Genomic DNA, 27,192 nt, shown 5'->3' on the forward strand with positions numbered 1-27,192 from the left:
AGCACAGGCTTCCCACAACTTGTGTGGCCCTCAATATATCCCTGTAAGCCTGGCTTGAGGGGTTGTTGCCAAAAGACCTTTATTCTATTGTCAATTCTTCTGCTGTCAGAGTGGAAATTCAGAGAGCTGCAGTGCAAAAACAAATAGAACATGTAAACTTACCTAGAGAAAATCTAATTACTGTAAAAAGGAGAGTCAGATCATAACCAGAGTCCCAAAAAAAATCTTCGCCTTGTGGAGAAATTCTCCACCTGGGTCCAAAAGATGTAGAGGAGTTTTATGTTAAGAATCTGGGGTGCAGAGCTCTGGTCCTTTCCGTGGATTGCCAAAATGTGACCTATGAAAAGTTTGAGAGACATAGTTTCTGGATAATTAATCATTTTATTAATTATGCTAGAGGGTAATTAATAAAAGAGGTGTCAGGATACTATTAGGAGACCCCCTGTTTTCCAGAGCTAAGGCCCAGCAAGGAAGCTATGCCCTGAGCTTGGCATAACAACAATCCCCTGCGCTTGTAACTGCCAAATGATCATCTCTGTCTCTTGTTTGGTTATAAATTCTTCCCATATCCATAACTATGACAAGTAAGTTCTTCTTGCTTTGCTAATGATATCATCCTTGTTTAAATCATGTGTGCATTTTGACTTACATTGGTATACCTTGTGAGATGTTGGCCTACTCCTAATTTTTGCCAGACTGCTTTGCAATTTCCCAGGAGTTTTTATCAAATAGTGAGTTCTTGCCCCCAAAGCTTGGATCTTTGGGGTTTTGAGGCACTAGATTATTATGGTCATTTACTTTTATATTTTGTATTCTCCTAAGTATGGGAGAGAGGTATTAGACTAACTACCAACCTGAAGGTCTATAGAGCCATTGTGCTGACCTCATTGTTGTATGCCTGTGAAACCTAGACAGTCTACCAGCACCATGCCAGGAAATTGAGTTGCTTCCATTTGAATTGTCTTAGGAAGATTTTGAAGATTACCTGACAGGTTAAGATACTAGACACTGAGGTCCTTTCTCAAGCTAAACTGCCAAGCATTGAAACTCTGCTTCAGAGAGCACAACTCTGATGGGCTGGCCACACTGTTCGAATGTAAAACATACACTTGCCAAAAATACTATTTTATGGAGAGCTTGCACAGGACAAGTGTTTACATGGTGGTCAGAAGAAGTGATACAAGGACACTCTCAAGGTCTCTTAAGAACTTTGGAATTGAGGGGCAGCTAGGTGGCACAGTGAATAGAGCACTAGCCCTGGAGTCAGGAGGACCTGAGTTCAAATCTGGCCTCAGATACATAACATTCACTTATAGCTGGGTGACTCTGGGCAATCACTTAACCCTAATTGCCTCACCAAAAAAAAAAAAAAAAAGCAACTTTGGAATTGATTGTGTGAAATGGGAGACACTGGCACAAGATTGCCCAGCATGGCATGCCCTTATCAGAGAAGGTGCTGTGGAGCTTGTGGTGGCAGTGGAGACAGAATCTTCCTCATAGTTCCAAGGCAGAAAAGAGTGCTTTTGGTCACTCATAGACCGGAGCATAGGCCAGGAAAGGAGTAAGCACCTCACCATTGATCATACCACCTTGGAATAACTGAAAACTTACAGGTCCCTAGAAGTATCTCTGAAAACAGCTGCACAAAACTCCCAAAGCTTAGGACAGTACATTCTCCACACTAGACGCAGACCCTTACCTTAACAAAGGGTTTATAACTCAAGTAATTGGCTGGGATCATGAGCAAACTGCACAAAAAAAGTCAGACCATAGAATCTTTCTTTGGTGACAAAGAAGATCAAAACATACAACCAGAAGAAGACAACAAAGTCAAAGCTCCTACATCCAAAGCCTCCAAGAAAAATATGAATCAGTCCCAGGCCATGGAAGAGCTCAAAAAGGATTTTGAGAAGCAAGTAAGAGAAGTAGAGGAAAACTGGGAAGAGAAATGAGAGTGATGCAAGAAAATCATGAAAAACAAGTCAACAGCTTGCTAAAGGAGACCCAAAAAATACTGAAGAAAATAACACCTTAAAAAATAGCCTAACCCAAATGGCAAAAGAGGTCCAAAAAGCCAATGAGGAGAAGAATGCCTTAAAAAGCAGAATTGGCCAAATGGAAAAGGAAGTCCAAAAGCTCACTGAAGAAAATACTTCCTTAAAAATTAGAATGGAGCAATTGGAAGCTAGTGACTTTATGAGAAATCAAGACATTGTAAAACAAAACCAAAAGAATGAAAAAATAGAAGACAATGTGAAATATCTCATTGGAAAAACAACTGACCTGGAAAATAGATCCAGGAAAGATCATTTAAAAATTACTGGACTATCTGAAAGCCATGATCAAAAAAAGTGCCTAGACATCATCTTTCAAGAAATTATCAAGGAAAACCGCCCTGATTTTCTAGAACCAGAGGGTAAAATAGAAAGGGAGAGAATTCACCACTGATCACTTCCTGAGATTCCCCAAAGGAAAACTGCCAGGAATATTGTAGTGAAATTCTAGAGGTCCTGGGTCAAGGAGAAATATTGCAAGCAGCCAGAAAGAAACAATTCAAGTATTGTGAAAACATGATCAGAATAACACAGGATTTAGCAGCTTCTACATTAAGGAACCACAGTGCTTGGAAAGTGATATTCCAGGGGCGGGGAGAAAGGAGATAGGATTATAGTCAAGAATCACCTGCCCAGCAAAACAGTATAATCCTTCAGAGGAAAAAATGGATATTCAATGTAATAGAGGACTTTGAAGCATTCTTGATGAAAAGACCAGAGCTGAATAGAAAATTTGACTTTCAAATACAAGACTCGAGACAAGCATGAACAGATAAATAGAAAAGAGAAATCATAAGGGACTTATTAAAATTGAACAGTTTACATTCGGAGCAAGTTGAATCTGAAGGGATGACATCTAAAAAGTAAAATTAAGGGATGAGAGAGGATTGTAGGAGAAGGAGAAAAGGAGAGGTAGAATGGGGGTAGATTATCTCACATAAAAGAGGCAAGAAAAAGCTTTTACAGTGGAGAGGAATGGGGGAAGTGAGAGGGAATGAGTGAATTTTACTCTCATTGGATTTGGCTTAAGGAGGGAATAACATACACACTCAATTGGGTATGGAAATCTGTCTTGCCCTACAGGAAAATGGGGGGAAGGAGATGAGAAAGGAGGATGATAGAAGGGAGGGCATATTAGGGGAGGGGGTAATCAGACACTAACACTTTTGAGGAGGGACAAGGTCAAAGGAGGGAATAGAATACACAGGGCAGGATAGGATGGAGGGGAAATATAGTTAAGACTTTCACAACATTATTATGGAATTGTTTTACATGACTACACATGTATAACCTATTAAATTGCTTGCCCTCTCAATGAGGTTGTGTGGGGAGGGAGGAAGGGAGAGAATTTAGAACTCAAAGTTTTAAAAACTAATGCTAAAAGTTGTTTTTACATGCAACTGGGAAATAAGATATACAGGCAATGGGGTATAGAAATCTATCCTGCTATACAGGAAAATAGAATGGGGTGTGTGTGATAAAAGGGAGGGCAGATTGGAGGAAGGGGTTTTCAGAATGTACATCATCTTGGGGTGAGGGGAGGGGAAAGATGAAGAAAAATTGGAACTCAAAATCTCGTGGAAGTGAATGTTGAAAACTAAAAATAAATAAATTACATCAGATTTGAACTCTGGTCTGCCTGACTCCAGGTCCTTCCTGCTCTGTCCACTGCACCACTAAGTTGCTATTGAATGGGATGTCCCAGTGAAGACTTCTCAGTGTAATTAAGGTAATGAGTTCAGAAGGTAGTGTGAAAAATGAATTCTCAGAAGTGAAGGCTCCTCAAAGGGTCAAATAATTCTTGATTATTACTTTCAAAATCCTCCCCCCACTCAGACCCTGTTTTTAAGCAGCTAACAGAAAGAATAAGCCCTGCCCCACTCCCAACCTGAGCTTCCGGCCTCTTTCCTTGTCTTTGAATTTCGGGCCGGAATGTAAGCCTCACCTCCCAGTTAAGAGGATAGGAAGAAACTTTGGAGTTTAGAATGTAAGCCCACCCCCAGTTTAAGGGGGTAAGGGATAGTGGTGGGTGGAAACTTGTTTGCATGGTGGGTGAAGGCTTGTCTGTGTGGTGGGCAGAGATTTGCTTTCATAAGGCGGCCCCTGTTACTCTGTCGCTCTCTCTCTCTCTCTCTCTCTCTCTCTCTCTCTCTCTCTCTCTCTCTCTCTCCATGTGTAACAGAGGAGCAGACAGCCATCTCGGGAGATTGTAATAAAGGTAACCTTTGCTTTCCACTTTGAGAAGTCTCTGAGTTTAATTTGGGTTGGGGTCGCTGTCCCACACACTATCATAAGGAAGGAGTGCTCATGGAGTTTAAGTACATTCACAAAGTCACACTGACAGGAGCCAAACTGAAGCTCACAAACTAGGTGTCACCCTCAACTCCTGACTCTTACCCTCTCCCCACCCCATGTTCATTCTGCAGCCAAGTCCTGCCATTTCTCTGTAACATCTTTCTTATACACCCCCCTTTCTCTTCTGCCAATGCTACCCTGCTGGTCCCTGCCCTCATCACCTCACGCCCAGGCTATTGCAAAAGCCTTCTGATCAGTCTCCCCGCCAGAAGTCTCTCCCCACAGCTGTTAAAGTCCTCCTCTCAGCTGTTAAATGGATCCTCCTCTATCTCTGGTCTGGTCATGTTAGCTCCCTAGTCATTAAACCCCATTGGTTCTGCATTCCAGAATCAAATATAAAATCCTACTAGGTTTTCTAAACCCTTCCTTAAGTCGCTCTCTCCTACCTGTCCAGTCTTTGTGGACTTTATGCACTACCCTAGCATTGCAACACTCCATCCCTGGACTCCAAGCATCTCCACTAGGTGTTCCGCATGCCTGGAACCCTCTCATTCCTCCTGCTCATCTCCTGGTTTCCCTGGCTTCCTTCAGGTCCCACCTAAAATCTCATCTCCCTTCAGCAAGTCTTTCCTCATCCACCTTAATCCTTGAACTGACCTTCTGCTGATTAACTCCAATTTATCCTGTCTGTATCTTATTTTTACATAATTGGTTCCCTGTTGTTGTCTCCCCCACTGACTGAGCTACTTGAGAGCAGAGAATGATTTTCCCTTTATATTGCCATCACTTAGCACAGTGCCTGGCATATAGAGGGTGTTTAATAAATGCTTGTTGACTTCCCTTGAATAACAGTGAATACATGAGCATATGGGTGGAAAGTTGCTAGGCTTGGATAAAAATAAATCAGCATTTGTCATTCTCAATTAAAAAATAAACCAGAGTTTTGTTTCTCCAATGTGAACTCGGGAGAGGGAGTGAAGAATTCTGGATAGATTTGGAATATCTATGAATCCCATTTGTTTATCTCTCTCACACCCAAATCCCCTATCAAGATTACTTTCTCAGCTCTCTGCCCAGCCTGGTTTGGAGGAATGAATGTATGAATTAGGTGGGGACCAGGATGGGTGTGGGGATTAGAGCCAGCTGAGCTCAGTCCTAACCAGACAGCAATCACTGCTCTGACCTAAGGTTAAGCAGCTGTGCCCTGAGCTAAGGCAGCCAAACTTTCCTTGGAGATTTTTGTTCAGAGCTGGAGCACTGTGAGAGGCCAGCTGTAATGGTGTTGATAGTAGTACAGTCCAGCTTCTTCAGCCTCCACACTGCTGATCATGAGAGTGGACTCTGTCCCAGACCCACTGCCACTGAACCACGCAGGGACCCCAGAATGCAGGACGGCAGCAGCACAGATCAGGAGCATGGGAGACTGTCCTGGTGTCTGTTGACACCAGGCTGAATTATTGCTAGCACCCTGACAGGCTCTGCAAGACGTAGTGACTTTCTCTCTTGGACAAGCAGACAGGGAAGCTGGAGTGTGAGTCATTGCAATCTGCCCTGTGGTATCTGTAAAGAAAAAGGAAAGCCAGGAGTTACCAAGAGTTAGCCGGCTTTCACTCTACTGAGCCGGATAAAACCAGCTAGATTGGCATTACTGGTACTGGACACTTTAATAAACAAGAATATTTTAAAATCTCATTGCATATATTCTGAATTATCTAAGATGAAAACACAAGCATATTAATGATCTCGTGGGCTCTCTGTGCGTTCTCTCTGTGCGTTCTCTCCTTCCTCACCTGGGAGCCAGAGCAGTAAGAGGAGGCAGAGGGGCTGATCCAGGGACACCATCTCTGTGCTGTGTTCTCTCTGGGCAGGGCAGTGACAGGCCCCACTGATAAGGGCTCTGAGCACAAGGAACAGGCTGTGGGTTGGGGAGAAGATGCAAAGTGGCTTGTACTCTGGGCTTACATCTCTGGGGGCTGGTTAGTTTCTGGGGCTAATGACATGGTCAGTTCCTCTTCAGTCTTCCAGTTAGAAGAGGCAGGCACATTCAGCCTCAAAGCTATTTGTCTCCCCTGATTATCAAGGGGCCAGAATTGCCTCATTGTCTGCTCAGACTCAGGAAATGATAGTTATATAAATGTTATAGAAGAGGGGAGAAAACATTCTATGGGTCTTTTCATCCATCCCTTTCCTGATCTGGCCTCTCCTCCAGCTAACCTCGCATATGCATTGTGTCTTAAATACACCTCAAGCATTCCTACTTCTCTTTTACTCACTTCCACAGATTAACCTTATGTTTTCATAGAAATACTTCTAAGGCATACAAAATTTAAACAACGTCCCTATAAAGTTGGCACTTTAGGAAAACACAACAAAGTAAACCAAATACCAAAGAAGTTCTTTCTATCTATAGACCCTGTGCTCAGCTATAAGAAGGATATTCGGTTTCTTCCAGGAACCTACTTTGATGCCTACCTCAACTATCCAACTGCCTCATCAGCTTCCATCCTAGATGCACTCAAGGGGTGCATATATTCCTCACTCTGGGCAAGACTGACATTGAAGGGCAAGTACTTTCAAGAAAAACTGCCCATGGGAATGACAAGAGCCTGTGTTTCCCTAGCATGGGCATCCCTGAGCTCCACTATGGATTATTATCTCTGTTAGATATTTGAACAGGGAATTCAGGAGAGTCGAGGCATCAGAACTCAGGTTTTGCTGTCCAAGTATCCCTCTCCTACTTCCTCAGATAGACTTGACTATGGCTAGTTATCAGCAGTCAGGCATCCCAATGAAAGAGGAGTGGCAAGCTGCTCTCTGAATTTCTGTTCTGAGACAAGGTGAAAAAAAGCAAAACCTGCCTTGTTAAGTAGCTTACACTATCCAGAAGAACAATTTCACAAAAGGAAGGATAGAGCTGGAAAAGGCTCTAGAGATCTTCTAGTGCTACATCTTTATTTTACTGAAAAGTAAACTGAGGCTCAGAGAGCTTAACTAGCTCCACTATGGCCACACCTGAGATGTAAATAACTGAGAGGAACTCAATTTTTAGCAGTCTTTTATTTTTTTAATTCTGAATTTAACACAGAATAATATTAATATGTTTCAACAGTAGAAAACCAAGAGGATTATACATGAGATTGTTAATCAGTTATTTTTTTAATTGTTAGGCAATTGGGGTTAAGTGGCTTGCCCAGGGTCACACAGCTAATAAGTGTCAAGTGTTTGGTCTGAGGCAGGATTTGAACTCAGGTCCTCCTGACTTTAGGGCCAGTGCTCTGTCCACTGTGCCACCTAGCTGCCCCTGATGTAGTCCTGCTGACACCATCATTCTCCACACTGTTAGTAGGGGAGTGAAATCTGTTGTGGAACCATAGCCACTGACTGAGGCAGGCAGGGACCTCAGATTCAGCAGCATTCACTAATGGCACAGGAAGTTCCTAAGACATTGGGAAGGCAGACAGTGGGGGTAACTGAGAACTAGGGTTTGATGAGGCATCACTTATAACAGGACAAGGGGGCAAGGGATTCCAGGTGATAAGACAATGTAGAGATGAAGTGATTACCTATGGGGTCAGACTATGAGGGGAGCAAAGTGAACCCAGAGTCAGGGTAATGAACTGGGCAAACAGAGAAGGATTGAAGAAGTTGAGTTCATGGTAAGAAAAAAGAATAAGTAGATATGGACCCGTGAGGCAGAAGGAGAGATAAGAATATTCTATTTCACTTTGTCTATCCTATTTCACTTGTCAGTCCCATTTTATCAAGTCTCAGTCATGCTTATAAGGTTGAAATTTGCCTGCTTGTCTTAACACCTCTTGTTTCCCTTGCTTGCCCAAAGTGTGCTTTGTATACTTATGTAGGCACAGTTCAGGCTGTGGGTTTCTTTGCTGGATCCCCCACTGCCATTCCTTTGAATTTATTTTTCCCACTTATTCTCTTTATGTTTATATTGTATGTAATGGTAGCATACACCTATTCCATTTTAGGAGGTCTGGACATGCTCTTGACCAGGGATGGGAAACCTGTGGCCTTCTAGGTCCTCAAGTGTGGTCCTTTGACTGAATCCACACTTCACAGAACAAATCTCATTAATAAAAGGATTTGTTCTGTAAAACTTGGACTCAGTCAAAAGGCTGTGCCCAAGGACCTGGAGGGTCACATGTAGCCTTGAGGCTGCAGGTTCCCTACCCCTGCTCTAGACCCTCAGTATAGAAGTTTTTAATGTAAAATTTCAGGGTTTTTTTTCAGTTTTACTTTTAGCAATCATTTTTTCTTCTCTGTCCTCCTCCTCTCTCCCACATTGAACAAAAGACAAGAAAAATAAAACCTTCATAACACATAGCTAAAGTTTAGCAAAATAAATTTTCACTCATTCTGCATTTTACATTCATCATCTCCCTGAAAGAAGATGGGTAGCATGCTTATCTTCAGTCCTCTTGAATCATGAGACAATAGGGAAATGGGTTTAGGGCAATAATTTACAAAAGAGTTGTCCATCTCTATGAGTGTAGGTAACCTCCAAATTGTGACTTCCTCATAAGGATGAAATCACAGGTCTAGATCAAGACAGATACACAGGCAATCTCTCTTCTTTCCAGTACATTCTCTATATAATTAGCAAATTGATATTCCTAAATCATAGTTCAGACTATGTCATTCTATTCTAGGGCTTCAGTAGCTTTCCAGCAGATTCTAGGATAAAACATTAACTCCTCTGTTAAAGCCCACCACGACGTGACTCCAGTCTGTCTTTAAAAGCTGATTATATATTGCCTGTCTGCCAAGAGGTTCGAAGATGCCTCAAAATCTTTGAAAAGGGGGTGGAGAGCAGCAGCTCCAGACACTGAGCCCAATAGGACACTTGTGGTTGAGCTGATGGGCATGCTAGAACAATGGGTTTTTAAGTGATAATTTGTAGACCATTTAAGGCAGAAAAGACCAGGTGACTTTCTTCTAGAATTGGTCAAGTGACTGCAAAGCCAGCTTCTTGCTAGTGTGTTCTTCTGTTACCGTGGAGCCCAAGCTTGGCCCTCCACAAACTGGCCCTCATTGCACTTAGCACCCATCTGGCTACAACTGGCACACAGATTAGTGAGTTCATGGAGGGAGGCACTAATCTTAGGCTTTTCCTCTCTGCTACAGAAAGACCCAAGTCATAGAGTTCAATAATCTGTTCCATGTTGTGGGTGAATCACAATCTTTTTTTTTTAACCATTCTTAGTGAAAAATTATTTATTTTTAAGATTCTTTTTACAAATTTTAAGTTCCAAATTTTCTCCCTCCCTCCAGCTCATCCCCCATTGAAAGATAAGCAATATATCAATTACACATGTGAAATATTGCAAAAATATATCCATATTAGCCATGTCACAAAAAGCAAGAAAAATAAAGAAAATGAAAAAATTAATTTACACCAAGTTCACTAAAAAATCAATTTACACTGAGTTCACTATTTCTTTCTCTGAAGGTGAATAGCATTTTTTTTTATCATGAGTCCTTTGAAATTGTCTTAAATTACTGTTTTGACCAGAGTAGCTAAGTGTTTCATAATGAATCATCATTACAATATTGTTGTAACAGTACACAATGCTCTCCCAATTTTGCTCACTTCATTTTGCCTCAATTCATATAGGTGTCCCCAAGTTTTTCTGAAACCATCCTCATCATGTCTTATAGCATAAGAGTATTCTGTCACAATCATATACCACAACTTGTTCAGCCATTTGCCAATTGACGAGCATCCCCACAATTTCCAATTCTTTGCCCCTACAAAGAATTACTATAAATATTTTTGTACATATGGTTCATTTTCCTTTGATCTCTTTGTGATATAGAGCTAGTATTGGTATTACTAGGTCAAAGGATACATGGCAGTTTTATAGCCCTTTGGGCATAGTTCCAAATTGTTCTCCAAAATGGTCGGACCACGAAGAACTCCACCAAAATCGCATTAGTGTCCCTATTTTTCACATCTCCTCTAGAATTTATCCTTTTCTTTTTCCGTTATGTGAGGCAATCCAATAGGTGTGAGGGGGTACCTCAGAGTTGTTTTCATTTGCCTTCTCTAATCAATAGTGACTCAGCATTTTTTTTTTCATATGACAATTGATAGCCTTGGTTTTTTCTTCTGAAAACTCCTTCTTCATATCCCTTGACCACAATGGGATTTCCATTGTGGTCAAGTGAATCTTGTTCACCCTTTTATGTCATTAATTAGATGATGAGACATTTGGCTACCTTAAGAGTTATAATTACTCCTACCATTTACCTGCCTAAAATGTTCACTTTTGATTACTGCACATTAGAGAAAGAATGGTCATTGAACAATCTCACCCAAAACAAATGAACTATGTGATGCTGGGCAGTTCTGACTGGACATGCTCACCACTCCTTAAAGGACCCACCTCTGACTTCTGTTCTAACTATATCCTCCTCTTCTGCTCCTCCACCATATTCTTCTTCAACTATAGTAAGAGATCTAACCACTTTCAAACAAGGACTAGCTGCAGCTAGTTTTTCTCTAACCTAGTCTAAAAGTATGATACCCTTAAGATGCTATCTTTTTACACTAGCAATTGCCCAATATGAAGGAAGAGATAAAGAAAAGAGGAAACCTAGGTAGAAAACTCAGGAAATCTTGGTCACTGTTCAAATACCTCCAGCTCCTTTTTGAGCCTTACCACAAGACCTCAGGGAATGGGCACCCTTTTATTGCCTCAAAAAGGGGAGAGGCATTTTAGTAGAGATGGCACAAAGGAAAAAGGGGACTTACAGAATAAGGATAAAAATGGGATGCTGGGAGGATCTAAACAGAAATTTACAGCATGAGATCATAGGGGTGTCTGTCACATCTGTACTTGGGGCTAATCTATGCTGGCAGGTGTTTCCTGATTCAGTTTTCTCTCCAAGTTATCAACAAACTGTTCCACTCAGAGAAGCACTCTAATGTATTAACATTAAGTCTTCTAGTAGTCATCTTGCCTTGGGACTGCCGCTTTTGTTGAATGTGAACATTAAGCTTGGAGAAGCTTGGAGAGGGTAAGTCTATGATCAGTCCAGCACTCTGCACAACACATCACCTTTGTCACTGTCACATCCTGTCTATTCTCCTTACAATGACATAATCTATTAAATGCCAATGTTTGCTGTGAGGGTGCATCCACACAGTTTTAGTGCATTTAGTAAGTTGGTGATGAGAAGGTGAGATGCATGCCTTCAGTAGTAGGTGACTGTTGCTGCTGCTGTTTCTGACTCCATTCCTCCCAAGGACTCACTGCCATGTCTGGTAGTCTGTGCCTACTCTTGCATTAAAGTCACCCAGAATTATAAGCTTGTCCTCTTTTGGCACATGGATGATGAGGGTCTCCAGGTCTTCGTAAAAACTTTCTTTAACCTTATCAGGGTGTGTCATGGTGGGAGCATTGGCACTGATGATGGTGGCATGATGCTTTCCTGCGAGTGACAATCACATCATCATGAGTCTGTCATTTACTTCTTTGGGTAGACATACAATCTTCTTGACTAGATTAGTTTTGATTGCAAAATCTACACCAGCTTCACGGCACTCCCCTTCATGTGGCCATTCCAGAAAAATGTATATCTAGTTCTGATTTTAATAAGCTGGCCTTCATTTGCTAGCCTTGTTTCACTCAGGGCTGCTATTTGGATGTGATACCTGCTGAGTTCTCTCACAATAAGAGCTGTTCTTTCAGGTATACTGGATTTTGTGTTGTCCATAAGAGGGCAAATATTCCATGTGCCAATGGTGAACAGAATCATCTTTGCAAAATTTCTTGTACTTTTTGGGGTGTGTTTTGACCACAGAGTGGTCCTCACACCAGGAGGTGAGGAGTGCAGTCCTTAAAAAAGGATGCTCAGACACCCAAAGGCCTGTCATATCCCACTACTACTTCAGGCCAGTGAGAATGACCCTATAGCCTTGGACACTTGTGTGCAGGGTTGTGACTACAGCTCCCTGTACAGCATCTGTACCTCCTGCTTTGTTACTTGCCTGTCACCACAGGACTTTCAAGTAGGAAAAAGGTATGAGTGTTGTCTTTTAATTTGTGCATAAATTGGATCTAAATGAGGCAGAGTTGCTCCTAGTGGTCAGCCCCACTCTCTCTTCCCGATTCATCAGAGTCCAGTAGCAAGACAAAAGTGAAGACAACTAGAAATGGCTTGGAATGCAGTAGATGACCTTAATGTCTAACCAAACTCTAAGCTTTCCACAGCACCTGCTTTAGCCACCTTTGTGGCTGTTGGAACAAATCGTTCTCATCCACCCATTCCTCTGGGGGAAGTCTTCATATGCTTGGGGTAAACACCTCCCTAACTCACTTAAGGGTTTGAAACCGCTTGGTTGCCCTCAATCTGGTTTAACCCATCTGCCAAAATGGTTTACTGGAGTGTGGCCACTGTTCATGCTACGGCTTCTTGGAGCCACAGGTGGAGTTGGGTGAATCAGGTGGATGCCAAAGGTAGAAAGCGGCCCTGAAAAGAGCTTGGCAGCCCTCACACCGGAGGTATTAGTTTTCCCTGAACACGCCCTATACTCTAGGTTACTAGGGTATACAGGCACTTGAATATTGTATCTCCTCGAATACAAGTAATTTCTTCCTTTTGCATGTGCCATTGTCTCTGTAAGTCTAGCTTAAGGAAGGGAACTGCTCCAGACAGATTCTGTCAACATGCCAGCCATAGATAGTGAGACTTTAGTCACCAAAGCACTCCCAAGTCATGGGAACTTACTTCTGTTTGGCTATCACAAAATGAAGACGGAGAAAGCAGGGCAGACTTATTGCCTTTTGCTGGATCATTTGTAAGTCAACCAGAACCAGTAATAGTCAAACATCTCGTGGCTGGCCTTGTATAAATTGTCAAACTCTGTGATTATTGCTATCGTCCCACTGCTGATTTAATCCCAATGGATGATGAGCAATCCTAATTACATCAATTTGGCTTATACACAGTGATTCATTGGAGACACGTCTCCAAAGGATCAAAGGAAAGAATGAGAAATTGAAAACTGACACCCCACTTTATTTTGTATTATTTTAATAAGCCTTAGTCGATTTGTTGTGTTCATGATGAACCCACTATATATTGGTTAGCCCCCTCATTGTGCGAGTTTGAGCTCCCTTAAGCCTGTAACTTCAGTTGCCTATTATAAAATTTGAAAACTGATATTCCATGATTGATTGAGAATTGTATGTAATCAGTGTGTCTAATCAATATTTGCAAATCAAATTCAGACTTGATTGTGCAGATCCTATCAGGAAAATTGGTGAGACTGTTACTTCCCTATACCTATGAGCTATAATCCAACCACAAAATCCCAGTCAGTTACTTTGCCTAACTGTGAGGAGAGATAAATTAATCTGATCACAGGATGTTTGCCCACTAGGGGCTTTTCTAGGGGATGTGAGTCAATCTGGTGATAAGCTATACCTATCACAGGATTCTCAAGAGAGTGTTAGTCAATTCTGTTTGGGTTTTTTCCCCTGTTGCCCTGGGTTATGGAAGGGTTATGTAAACCCTCCCTGCGTCTCTGGGTTAAGCCAATCACAGTCTCAGATGTCATTTGTATCACTGGACAATTTTTGTAACCTAGATAACCTGTACCTTTTCAACTGTACAAGAACTGCTCTGTCAGATGGATCCTTGACTACTGAGGGGTCTTGGATCCAATTTATTGGTATTTATTAGCCCAGAACTTTGTGCCCCAATTTCTCTTTATCAAAGATTTTTATCTCAACAATGGAAGGCCTACCCACACTATTCTTTCATGAGGAATCCTTCCAGTATGAATTCTCTCATGGTAAATTGTATCATCAGCTTGAAGGTCTTCCCACATTCATGAATGTTTCGATGTTGAATAAGATCTCAACTATAGTGAAAAGTCTTCCTATACTCCTTAGACTCTATTTGAGCAATGCATCAGGTGGAGTAGGATCCAGTCAGAAAATGTGGATAGTGATACACAGCTCCAGGCAGCCCTATGTCTCAGAGCATTGCCCTGAAATTACAGTTGGCCTTCATGGACATCACGCCTAAAGTCCAAGGTCTCCCAAGTGTCATACAAGACAAGCTCCAACAGGCCCGTTATGACATACAAGAGCTTCATACAACCTTTTTCCTAACTAATGGGTTTGAAGAGCTAGACAAGCATCATCTGACCCAGAGCCAATTTAGGCTGACCCAAGCCCAGGGAAGTACAGAAAAATTGTTTTGTTTCTTAGAAGGTAGTATTCTTTCTAGTTGGATTGTAGGACCACTTTTCCCCTCTCAATATCCCTTCCAGAGGTAATAGAACTCCCTAAAGAAAAAAAAATCTTGCATTGTGATATGGAATGATACTTCTAAATTCCGGGCAGTCTGGTGCTAGTTTATAGTTACTTTTTGGATTATGAAAATAAAATTGCATTGAAAAATTTAAAAAAAAATCCCTATCACTGCCTTGTTGTGGAGGAGGGTTTTGCATAGCTTGATGAAACTGTAAGGTATGTAATGCAGAGTTATCCAAGATGGGCAGGTTGCAGTGGAGAATTCTGACAAAAGATGATCCGTTGGAGAACGAAATGTCAGACTACTCCAGGATTTTCGCCAAGAAAACCTCGTGGACAGTACTAAAATGATAAAAATGAGGAAATCGTAAGAGATGAACCCTCACGTCAGAAGGTATCCCAAATTCTACTGGGGAAAAGTGGAGGACAACTAAAAGTAGCTCCAGTACTACATGAAGCAGCCGGCCAAAGCTGAAAGAAAACTCAGCTGTGGATATGTCTGGTGATGAAAAGAAAGTCCGATGTTGTAAAGATCAACATTGTATAGGACCCTGGAATGCAAGACCTATGTACCAAGGTAAGTTGGATGTGGTCAAACAGGAAATGGAAAGATTAAACATCCACCACCCTGAGTGTTGGTGAAGTTAAATGGGAAGGAATTGAGTGAATTTAATTCAGGTGACTGTGGGTAGTAATATGGATTAGTTCTATGTTCTATATGCATCAATTCTACATTGATCAGTTCTATGAAGACCCACATATCACTTAGAAATAACACTAATAAAACACATCACATTTCTCAAAGGAAATTGGAATGCTAAAGTAGGAAATCAAAAGATAATTGGAGTAACATGCAAGTTTGGCCTTGGGGTACAATATGAAGCAGGGCAGAGACTAATAGATTTTTGGTAAGATAACTTACTGGTCATAGCAAATGCTTTTATTTTTCAACAACCCAAAAGATGACATCACTAGATGGTCAATACGGAAATCAAACTGATTATATGCTTTGCAGTCAAAGGTGGAGAAGCTCTATACAGTCAGTTAAAACAAGACCTAGAGTTGACTGTGGCTCAGATCATGAATTTTTTTTTTTTTGGCTTTTTGGTGAGGCAATCAGGGTCAAGTGATTTACCCAGCATCACACAGCTAGTAAGTGTCGTGTCTGAGGCCAGATTTGAACTCAGGAACTCCTGACTCCAAGGCTGGAGCTCTATCCACTGTGCCACTTAGTTGCCCCAGATCATGAACTTCTTATTGCAAAATTCAGACTTAAATTGAAGAAAGTAGGAAAAACCATCAGTCCATAAAAGTATGACCCAAATAACATCCCTTATGAAGTAGAAAAGATGAACAGATTCAACACATTAAATCTTGTAGGGTGCCTGAAGAATTATGGTTTGCAATATCATATAGGAGGAAGCAACAAAAAACATTTCATAAAAAAAAAAAAGCAAGAAAGCCAAATGGCTGTCTGATGAGGCTGCACAAATAGCTGAGGAAAGAAAGTGAAAGTAAAGGAGAAAGAGACAAATATACCCAATTGAATGCAGAATTCCAGAGAATAACAAGGAGAGCTAAGATTTTTCTTTAATTAGTGGTGCAAAGAAATAGAAGAAAACAACAAAATGGGAAAGACAAGAGATCTCTTCATTAAAACTAGATATCAAGGGAAAGTTTTATGCAAAAATGGGCATGATAAAAGACCAAAAGAGTAGGGATTTGGGGTAGCTAGGTACAGACACATAACACTTATTAGTTGTGTGACTCTGGGCAAGTCCCTTAACCCCAACTGCCTTGCTCCACCCCGCCTTCCCCAAAAAGAGTAAAGATTTAACAGAAGTAGAAGAGATTAAGAAGTGACAAGAATACACAAAAAAAACTACACATGAAACTTCTTAACATCACCAATAACCATGATGGTACAGCTCCTAATCTAGAGGAAGACGTCCTGGAGAATGAAGGCAAGTGGGTCTTAAGCACTGCTCCCTTTGACCCAGCACTAGCACTTCTAGGTCTGCATCCCAAAGAGATCATAAAAACAGGAAAAGGACCCACATGTACAAAAATATTTATAGCAGCTCTTTCTGTGGTGGCAAGGAATTGGAAATTGAGGGGATGCCCATGAAGTTGGGAATGGCTGAACAAGTTGTGGTATATGAATGTAATGAAATACTATTGTACTTTAGGAAATGATGAGCAGGCAGACTTCAGGAAAATCTGAAAAGACTTGTATGGACTGATGCTGAGTGAAATGAGCAGAACCAGGAGAACATTGTACACAGTAACAGCCACATTATGTGATGACTGACTTTGATAGACTTAGCTCTTCTCACCAATGCAAGGATCTAAGACAACCCCAAAAGACTCATGATGGAAAATGCCATCCACATACAGAGACAAAACTATGGAGTCTGAATGCAGATAAAAGCATACTATTTGCTCTTTTTTTTGTTGTTTTGTTTCTTCTTTCTCATTGTTCCTCCATTAGTTCTAATTCTTCTTTTTGCATCAAGACTAATGTGAAAATATATTTAATATGAATGTATAAGCAGAGCCTATATCAGATTGCATGCCATCTTGGGGAAGGGGAGAAAATTTAAAACTCAAAGTCTTATGGAAGTGAATGTTAAAAACAAAAAATAAATAATCATATTAAGAATAATAAAATAATTTTATACTAAAAAAGCATTGTTAAAAATAAGGCTAGTGGAGATGATGGAATTCTGAGTTATTTAAAATCCTAAAGATGATGCTGTTAAAATGCTGCACTCAGTATACCAACAAAATTGGAAAACTCAACAGTGGCCACTGGATTCGTAAAGATCAGTTTATTTACCAATCCTAAAGAAAGGTGGTGCCAAGGAATTGTGTTCATTTCATATGCCTGTAAAGTTATGCTTAAGATTCTGCAAGCTAGGCTTCAGCAACATATGAACTAAGAATTACCAGAGAGCAGGCTGGTTTTCCAAAAGGCAGAGGAACTAAAGACCAAATTGCTAACATGTATTGGATTATGGAGAAAGAGTTCCAGAAGACCTCACTTCTGTTTCACTGACTGCACTAAAGCCGTTGACTGTGTGGATCACAACAAAATGTGGTGAGTCTTCCAAATGATGGGAGCATCAAGTCATCTTATTTGTCTCCTGAAGAACTTGTATGTGGGCCAGGAAGAGACAGGTAAAACCTAATAGGCAACAACTGATTGGTTTAAGATTAGAAAAGGAATATATCATTGGAGATTTTAGTTCCTTTTGAATACTGTCAAATTATTAACTAAATTACTGGAAGGTTTTTGTCATAATGTTAAAAACCAATAAAGCATTTAACTGGATATATTTTAAAAGGGTAGAATAATAATTGCTTACTTTTTAGAAAAGGAGAATTGGGATAAAGACTTTGTAAAAATCTCTGTATGTGTAAGCCTGCTAAGTTTCTTCATCAAGGTCAGAAAAACCTTATTAGCCCTCTGAAAGAATTTGTGTATTAGTTTATTTAGACTTATTTGACCTACCACCCTCCTTTAAAAAAAATTATTTATCACTCCCCTGGAAATCTACTTTTTTTAATCCTTTGATAGTTTTGTTTTTTGAAATCTGTCATTTCAAATACATACATATATATATATATATATATATATGTATATATGTATATATACACACACACACATATATATTAGAAAAATGATGCCTCTTAAATTTAATAATTATAAATTTGTGGTTTTTTTCCTGCTTTGACATTTTGATGATGTATTATTACATCATATAATCACATAGTATCATAAATAAGTCATTCCACGTGCATATTTCTGCTGATGCAGGGACTTCCCAATAATGCATGACGTACTTACCTGCCAACACTTGCTTGTTAAGACCTGTCAGTGGACTTGACCACTGATTGGTTATAACTTGCATTTTGTGTATTTATTTGGAAAATAATGTAGTTAATATCACTGTAACTCTGATATACAACAGATGAAACACGTATAAATGATTTTTCAAACCTCTTCTTTCCTCATGCTTCCACTGCCCCCTTATTTTTATTCAACACCCCCCACTTGCACTAGAAGCTACTACTGCCTCCCTGGATAGTTTCAGCACCCCCCTCAGGGGGTGGTATTGCCCACTTTGTGAACTATGGAGACAGCAGGCCTGCCCTCTCCCATTACAAACACAAATATGTGGGGAAAATTTTTTGAAAGTGCATTTATAGTATAGGCATATTTTATGTGATGACTTCTGGTTGTAATCATGCAGTTATACTTGGAATAGTCTGTACTGAAGCCGCATCTTGTACCACCTTAGTCTTGACAGACTCTAGTCTTGACTTATTTTTGCTTTAAAAGGGTTAATATACAATATGTTAAAAAGTTTTGCGTCAAGATGAATTTTAAGTTGTACCTGAGAAAGGGAAATAGGATAATGTTGACTAAAATCTTTTGTGTAACTTTTTTTTAGCCCTGATAAATTCTTATTTGCTAATTTATTGCAACTATGTGAGAATGTTGATAACTATATCTATTCCTAAGCATGATTTATGAGACTTTTTATGTGAGGTAAAATCCCATGGGACTACAATCTGATATTATTCCGAGTTTTGATTTTAGGTATGCCTGTCTGAAGTCACTAGTCAAATGCTAGCAGCTCAATGAGAATGAGGTCTGTGATCTACGGCCAATGGATCTGTCTCTGAGACAACGGCTGGGGGGAAGAAAGGGACACTGACCTTGGGAAGGCTAAGATAAAACATTCTTGACTGTTTCCTACAGAAGAACTCTTCCCATTTGTTAATTCAGAGCCTGCCTGTAGTATTGTGTTACACACTTTGCTGCTCATACAATTCTTACCTGAAATCAAATGGAACTGGCATACATGTGCTAGTCATTCTGCAACCTTCAGCTTTAGCTTGGAGTACCAGTATTGATACTGTTACCCTTTTTCCTTTCCTACCAAATCTCTTTAACCAAGAGCAAGTTAAGTTGTAATTTTTATGATCCTGTTGTAATACTATATCCTGAACAACTAAGTAGATATGTATTTGGGCTTGTCATCTGTTTGTTACATTTACACATTTATGTATAAGACAAGGTCCTTAAATTTTTCAAAATATTATGACAGTTAAACAATAGTGCAACAGTTTGGTGGGTCAAAATATTAATCTACTAATTAGTAAGATTAAGTCAGAAGCATTTTTTGTTTTTAAAGAAAAGAATTTCAGGGCAATCAGTTATCTTTGTGGCCAGTAACATGTGCTATCTTGTGTCAAAGGGAAAGTTAACTTTACTTAGGTTTATTATTTAATTTGGGATTGACAGCTGTGTGTGGATGTGGAGCACATCCTCAAGTGTGAATTTGCATTACTATGGACAATTCATTTGATGAGCAGTTTGCTGTACACAATTTGGAATTAGTTAGTATATTTACACATCTATCCCAGGACTTTTTGCTATAATTAGAGTACAACTTGCAACTTTTAGTTGCAAAATTCATCTGTGTACTGGAGGTCATCTATTGATGTAAGGTTTAGATTTTTATCAGTCTATTCCTCCTAAGGGGGGAACTGAATTGGAACTAACTGGAATTCTAGGAGGAAAAAAAAATCTGAATTGAAAGAGTTGGAGTTTTAAATGCAGTAAAAAAATTGAGCAAAAAATTTTGAGAAAGCAACAAGCATACATACACACACACACACACATATACATATATAATGTAAGAGGTTTTAAGACTTCGGCCTTCTTATAGTATTTTGTGTATTTAGCTTTTGATTTTTTAGTTTGTCTTTGAATTTCTTAAGTATATAAATGTAACAATTTGGTAACTTACCCTGTAGGAAGGTAAATGATAGTGGAGTCAAGTGCTAACTTAGACAAGCACTCTTAGCTCTAGCTTATATGTCTACTTTGGCAAATATTAAATCTTTAACCAGAAGGACTTATTTTCAAGTCAGATTTTCAAATTTTTAAAAAAGATTCTTCAGCCTCTTGATGGCAATGTTTATAGCAATTAAAAAATTTAGAAAAAGAGAAACAGCAAGGGGTAATTAAGAATTGGAATTCTCTGAAACCTCAAGTGAACTATGGGTTCTTAATTTAATATTACCACAACCACGAGGTTTGAAAAGTGGTTTTTGGAGAAGTAATAACAAAGAGGGCTTAGTAAAGTATATTGAGATTTGTTTTGTAAAAGATTTTAGCAGGAATACCAAAGAATCTACAAGTGATAGTGAACCAGAGAAGCAAGTATGTTGAAGAGAAGCCCTCTTCAGAGTTGCCCTGAGAAACGAGACCCAGTATGTCCAAGATAAGATGTTTCCACAGAACTAGACAGGTACGTGGGACATCTGAGATCCAAGATGAAATATGCTGATAAAACAGACACTGAGAGTGAGTTGTTATGATAGTATGCTACAGTGCTGTAAGACACGATGAGCAGGTTGGTCTCAGAAAAACATGGAAAGGTTTAATACAGTGACATGAGAAGAGCTAAGAGAACAATGGACATAGTAACAGCAATATTGTTTGAGGAATAACGGTGAACAACAAAGCTATTGTGAGTATTACAAATATTCAAATCAATTACCAAGGACCTATGAAGGAAGATGCCATCCACCTCCAAAGAAAGAAATGATAAACAGAAGTATGTATGGTATGGTTTTAACATATACATACACATATATGTGCATGTGCGTGTATGTGTGTGTGTGTGTGTGTGTGTGTGTGTGTGTGTAATGTTGTCCTCTACTGCAAGGTGGAGAGGAGGAAAGGAGATAGTTTGAAATTTAAAAAAAATAAACTTAATTTAAAAAAAGAGAGCAGATTACTGGCATACAAGAAGACTTGATATTAATTAATGTTGTTGATCACTACTGTATTGCTTTGGCTTTACTTATAATTTATGTTTGTTGAGTTTTCTTAGTTGCCTTGAGATACATAAATCTCCCTTCTAAATCCAGTCCATGGTTTTAGAAATTCCTATTATGGCTTGTGTTAAGATTAATCCATCTTGTTGCTCTTTTTCTTTTCTTTTCTTTTCTTTTTGGTGAGGCAATTGGGGTTAAGTGACTTGCCCAGGGTCACACAGCTAGTAAATGTCATGTGTCTGAGGCCACATTTGAACTCGGGTCCTCCTGACTCCAAGGCCGGAGCTTTATCCACTGTGCCACCTAGCTGCCCCCCTTGCTCTTTTTCAACTTTGATTAGTTCCTGTGTTAAAGCCTGTTCTGAGCTTCCATTGGAAAGGTTTGTGTTGGTACACCTACTGTTGATAATGATCGTTAAAGATCTCATAGGATTAGCTTATAGATAAGGGAACTATGAGAGATATTTATTTCTCATTGATCAAAGGGGAAGCAGAAGATTGAATTGATCCTGTATCATTTTCCTATTCATTTTATTCGCAATTTATTGCATTTGCCCTGTAAGTGCTTAAGTCATGGTTCTCTATCTCCAAACTTGGTTCAGAATCCAGTGGGATTGTAATGGGCCAAGTTTAGAAATCCAGCTCTCTTGCTTATCTATTCTTGCCTCAAGGAATTAGCTGACCTTCCAGAAGCATATGAACACAGAAGAATTGGGTATGGTATCTTTAAACCATCAATCTATCCTTCAAGGATGTTTGGTTTGCTGTCCTATATCTGAGCCATTATATTGTACCTGGACTCAAATAACATGCACTCCTGAGACTTGGGGGAGGGGGAGCATCATTGCTAGCCCCCATGACTACACTTCCAATCAATCACGTTGTTCCCCACACCTCAGCTCTGCTACTCTTAAGCCCATGTTGTCACCTACCCTGTTCTGTACTCCTCAAAACCTATAAAAGGGGAATTATCCCTTTGCTTCTGGTCTTTGGCATAAATGGAGGCAAGCCATTGACCCACTTATTGACAAGAAGCATGCCCCAGACAATAAATGTTATCTAGCTTGGGGAAATGCCTGTTTACCTTCTTGTTAAATTTCTTCTCTCGACAGATGTAAGGCCTTCCCACACTCTTTACATTCATGAGGAATCTCTCCAGTATGAATTCTGTGATGGACATAAGGTAGTGTCCTCAGTCTAAAGGCTTTCCCACATGCATTACACTCTTAAGGGTACTCTCCAGCATGAATTCTTTGATGTTGAGCAAGATGGGTCCTCAGTTTGAAGGTCTTCCCACATTTATTGCACTCATAAGGTCTCTCTCTAGTATGAATGCTCTGATGTTGAGTAAGTTGTGTCCTCTGTTTGAAGGTCTTCCCACATTCATTACATTCATAAGGTCTCTCTCCAGTATGAACTCTTTGATGTACAATAAGATCTGAATTGTAGTGGCAAGCCTTCCCACACTCCTTACATTCATAAAGAATCTCTCCAGTATGAATCCTCTGATGTACAGTAAGATGTGACTTCTTCCTGAAGGCCTTCCCACATTCACAACATTTATAAGGTTTCTCTCCAGTATGAATTCTTTGATGTTTAATAAGTTCTGAGTTGTAGAGGAAAGCCTTCCCACACTCCTTACATTCATGAGGAATCTCTCCAGTATGAATTCTCTGATGGACATAAAGTTGTGTCCTCTGTCTAAAGGACTTTCCACATGCATTACACTCATAAGGTTTCTCTCCAGTATGAATTCTTTGATGCTCAGTAAGTTTTGCCTTCCTCCTGAAGGCCTTTGCACATTCACTACATTCATAAGGTTTCTCTCCAGTATGGATTCTTTGATGTTTAATAAGATCTGAGTTGCGATGGAAGGCCTTCCCACAATCCTTACATTCATAAGGTTTCTCTCCTGTGTGAATCCTCTGATGCACAGTAAGTTGTGTCTTACTCCTGAAGGTCTTCCTACATTCATTACATTCATAAGGTTTCTCTCCAGTGTGAATTCTCTGATGCTCAGTAAAATATGCCTTCCTCCTGAAGGCCTTCCCACATTCATTACATTCATAAGGTCTCACTCCAGTATGAATGCTCTGATGTACAATAAGCTGGGGCTTCCTCCTGAAGGCCTTCCCACATTCACTGCATTCATAAGGCTTCTCTTCAGTGTGAATTCTTTGATGTCGAATAAGTCCTGAGTTGTAGTGGAAAGCCTTCCCACACTCCTTACATTTATAAAGAATTTCTCCGGTATGAATTCTCTGATGCACAGTAAGATATTCCTTCATCCTAAATGCCTTCCCACATTCACTACATTCATAAGGTTTTTCTCCAGTATGAATTCTCTGATGTACAGTAAGTTGTGGCTTCCTCCTGAAGGCCTTTCCACATTCACTACATTCATAAGGTTTCTCTCCATTATGAATTCTTTGGTGTTTAATACAATCTGAGTTCCAATGGAAGGCCTTCCCACACTCTTTACATTCATAAAGAATCTTTCCAGTATGAATTCTCTGATGTACAGTATGTTGCGTCTTATTCCTGAAGGCCTTCCCACACACACTACATTTATAAGGTTTCTCTCCAGGAAATTCTTCCCTCCCTGAAAAGAAGAATAAAGAGTTGATTAACCTTGCCTTTTCTTCCCTTTCCTAAGATTCCTACTTGCTCAAAGCTTTTAGAGCTATTCTCTTGTCTTCCCATTTCAGATGGATAGTCTCCCTGGTCTTTCAGTTTATCTTATGTGAAAGTGTGATGGGGGCAGCTAGGTGATGCAGTGGATAGAGCTCCTGCCTTGGAGTCAGGAGGACCTGAGTTCAAATCCAGCCTCAGACACATGATACTTACTAGCTGTGTGATCCTAGGCAAGTCACTTAACCCCAACTGCCTCACCAAAACAAACAACAAACAACAAAAAAAAGTGTGATGACTCAAAGTTAACATATGTAAATGAATTTGCTTGGGATGAAATTACCTGGAAGGATGAATAAGCCCTTACACAACTGTAAACGGCTGATATTCGAATGGAATAAGGAACTGAAAGACTATTCATAAAAAGAAAATGAACTTGAGAGTTTGCCAATATGTCCTTGTCATCTGAGGTTAAAGATAGGAAGGGAAAAACTGACCATAAAGAAAATGGAGAATCAATGAGTTTAGAGTAAGAAGAGATAGAAACATAAAGTAAACAGAATAATGAAGAAATATGAGAAAAGGGCATTATATCAGACAATCACTGCCAGAAACTTCTGCTAAAAATCCAACAATATCTATAATGTAAAGAATTGGTTCAAAATTCTAAGAGTAAGATCCCGTTCCAAAAAGGTAAATGATCAAGCCATACAGGTCTTTTTCACAAGAGCAATTATTGATAGTTACCTGAAACATTACTCAAACTCTGATAATCAAAGAACTAAAACTGAAAACAATTTAGAGTTATCACCAGATAGCAATCAGATCAACAAAGATACTTTAACAAATTTGTTATATTGAAAGGTAATTATGACATAAAATGAAAGGAAAATTAGGTTATGATTAAATATTTTAAAAAGAAAGAGCAGCAAAGCAACATCATAAAAACAATATAGAAGAAAATATTAGAAGGTGACACAGAAGCAAAATGCGCATATTGTTGATATTTAAGTAATGTGCTTATTTTAAGAGGGAAGACTAGTTGATGAAAGTGAGGCAGGAGAATGCCTGCTTATGATAATTTTCAATGAACAGAAGAGAAATTTAACTCCTATAACTGAGGCAACAACATTCTTTGAGAGTGGAGGTACATGTGAGTAAAGACATGCATAAAAAGGTAACTTTTTATCCACATCCAAAGAAATAACTTTGCAGATCAAAGCATACAATTTGCTATTTTTTTCTTCTGTTTTGTTTGGTTCCTCTTTATGGTGGTTCCTCCTATTGGTTCTAATTCATCCTTACAATGTGACTAATGTGAAAATATGTTTAATGGGAATGTATATGTATAGCCTATATCAGATTGCATGCCATCTTAGGGAGGGAGGGGGTGAGGGAGAGGGAGAAAAATTTAAAACTCAAAAGTTTATGGAAGTGATTATTGGTAAATCAAAATAAATTAAGAAAAAAATGAAATTTTTGAGTTAAAATATTAAGTTTTAAAGTCATAGCTCTTTTTGACAGCCCTGAGAAGCTTTAATACAACCACCTTGTTCAATATTTTTACAAGAGCTTTGATCTAAAATGGCCAACAGAGCTGTATCTGCAATGATCCATATCCTTCGTTTTTATGTAGTCACCTGGCCAGCTGCTTCTTAGAATATCTGGCTCTTGCATCCAAGTTGCTTCCTTTCTTTCCAACTGGTAGATTACATCTGGTTTGGAAATGCCAAATCCTGTTCGTTGTAAATGAAAAAAGTGATAGGGACAGTCATCTCAAAATTCCATCATAGAACAGACAGATGAAATGCTCCTTGCAACTCTTAGTAGAAAGGTGAGGGAACAAGGGTGCAGAATATATCTGATACCATGAAAGGCACTGTCTCTGTTAGCTAATTTTGTCTGAGATTTTTTTTTTTGTACCAGGAAGGGCTCAATGGGCTAATTGGAGGGAGAGTTAGGGTTGTTTTTCTTTATTTCGGTGAGAGGGAAAGAGGAAAAGTGACATTTTTAAAAAAGCATCCTCACATTATAATTTAAAAAAAGAATTTAAAACTAATTCAGGTTCTCTTTAGGGAAAAAAGTAGACATGCTAGTACTACTCCAATATAGGACAAAAGATCACCGAAGGATATTATGGGGATGGGGCAGCTAGGTGGCGCAGTGGGTTGAACACTGGCCCTGAAGTCAGGAGGACCTGAGTTCAAATCCAGCCTCAGACCAAACACTTGACACTTACTAGCTGTGTGACCCTGGGCAAGTCACTTAACCCCCATTGCCTAAAAAATTAAAATAATAAAAAAAATTTTAAAATTTTAAAAAGTATATTATGGGGAAATTGGTTACAGAATAGGACTTCATCTTCAATTTAAAGCAACAGAGAGGGGAAGACACATTCTCAAGGATAATAAAAAAAATCAAGAAGTCAGGTGGCAGGAATACTAAGCAAAGACCCTTTTCTTGAGAAACAGCACAAGTACCTTCTCTTGTTTACTAAAGGATTAGGAATACCTGCCTTTTGCACATCAAAGAATAACTGTTAAAATCTTGAAAGTCTCCATAGTACATATCAACACTCCAAAGGGGAAGCTGTTCTTACCCAAGGAGACCAAGTTCCTATAGTTCTCCAGCATCACATCCTTGTACAGTGTTTTCTGAGATGGGTTCAAATGTACCCACTCCTCCCAGGTGAATTCCACAGCCACATCCTTGAATGTTACTGTTTCCTGAAACACCAAAAATATGTGCTTACCAAAGTATAGCTTTAACTGTTATGAAGTCTGAAGTTATGAAGTAAACTCCTTGCCTATAGGGGTTGTTTCATTTATTTATTTGTAAACCAGTAAGAATTCCTCTCATTAGACTGCAAGTTCCTTGAGGGCAGGAGCTATTTTTTGCCTTCCTTTGTATCCTCAGCACTTAGCATAGTGCCTGGCAAACAGGCACTTAATTAGTGTTTTGGATTGTTAATGGATCCAAAGACAATCAATTTGAAATGTGTGTTTGTTTTTTACAAGGTTCACCTAGGGCTTCCATTGCTACCTTCAGAGCCTAAGTTGTAGAATGCCA

General features: G+C 39.5%; 1 protein-coding gene and 1 pseudogene across 1 annotated transcript in view; both read right to left on the reverse strand.

The window, feature by feature from the left end:
- Positions 1-5,592: 5,592 nt before the first annotated feature.
- Positions 5,593-6,191, reverse strand: LOC110203461 (immunoglobulin kappa variable 3-15 pseudogene; annotated as a pseudogene).
- Positions 6,192-7,387: 1,196 nt separating this feature from the next.
- The window catches only part of LOC110203475 (uncharacterized), a 32,240-nt gene continuing 12,435 nt past the window's right edge, over positions 7,388-27,192 (reverse strand). The window contains exons 3-5 of the mRNA XM_020979981.2: positions 26,723-26,849; positions 25,764-25,859; positions 7,388-24,094 (exon numbers count right to left, since the gene is read on the reverse strand). Of these exons, the coding sequence (XP_020835640.1) occupies positions 22,719-24,094; positions 25,764-25,859; positions 26,723-26,849 (1,599 nt within the window). The 3' untranslated portion in view covers positions 7,388-22,718. The remainder of the gene's footprint in view (positions 24,095-25,763; positions 25,860-26,722; positions 26,850-27,192) is intronic.

Source organism: Phascolarctos cinereus, unplaced genomic scaffold, assembly GCF_003287225.1.
Source record: "Phascolarctos cinereus isolate Bilbo 61053 unplaced genomic scaffold, phaCin_HiC Scaffold_2;HRSCAF=192, whole genome shotgun sequence".
NCBI classification, from domain to species: Eukaryota; Metazoa; Chordata; class Mammalia; order Diprotodontia; family Phascolarctidae; genus Phascolarctos; species Phascolarctos cinereus.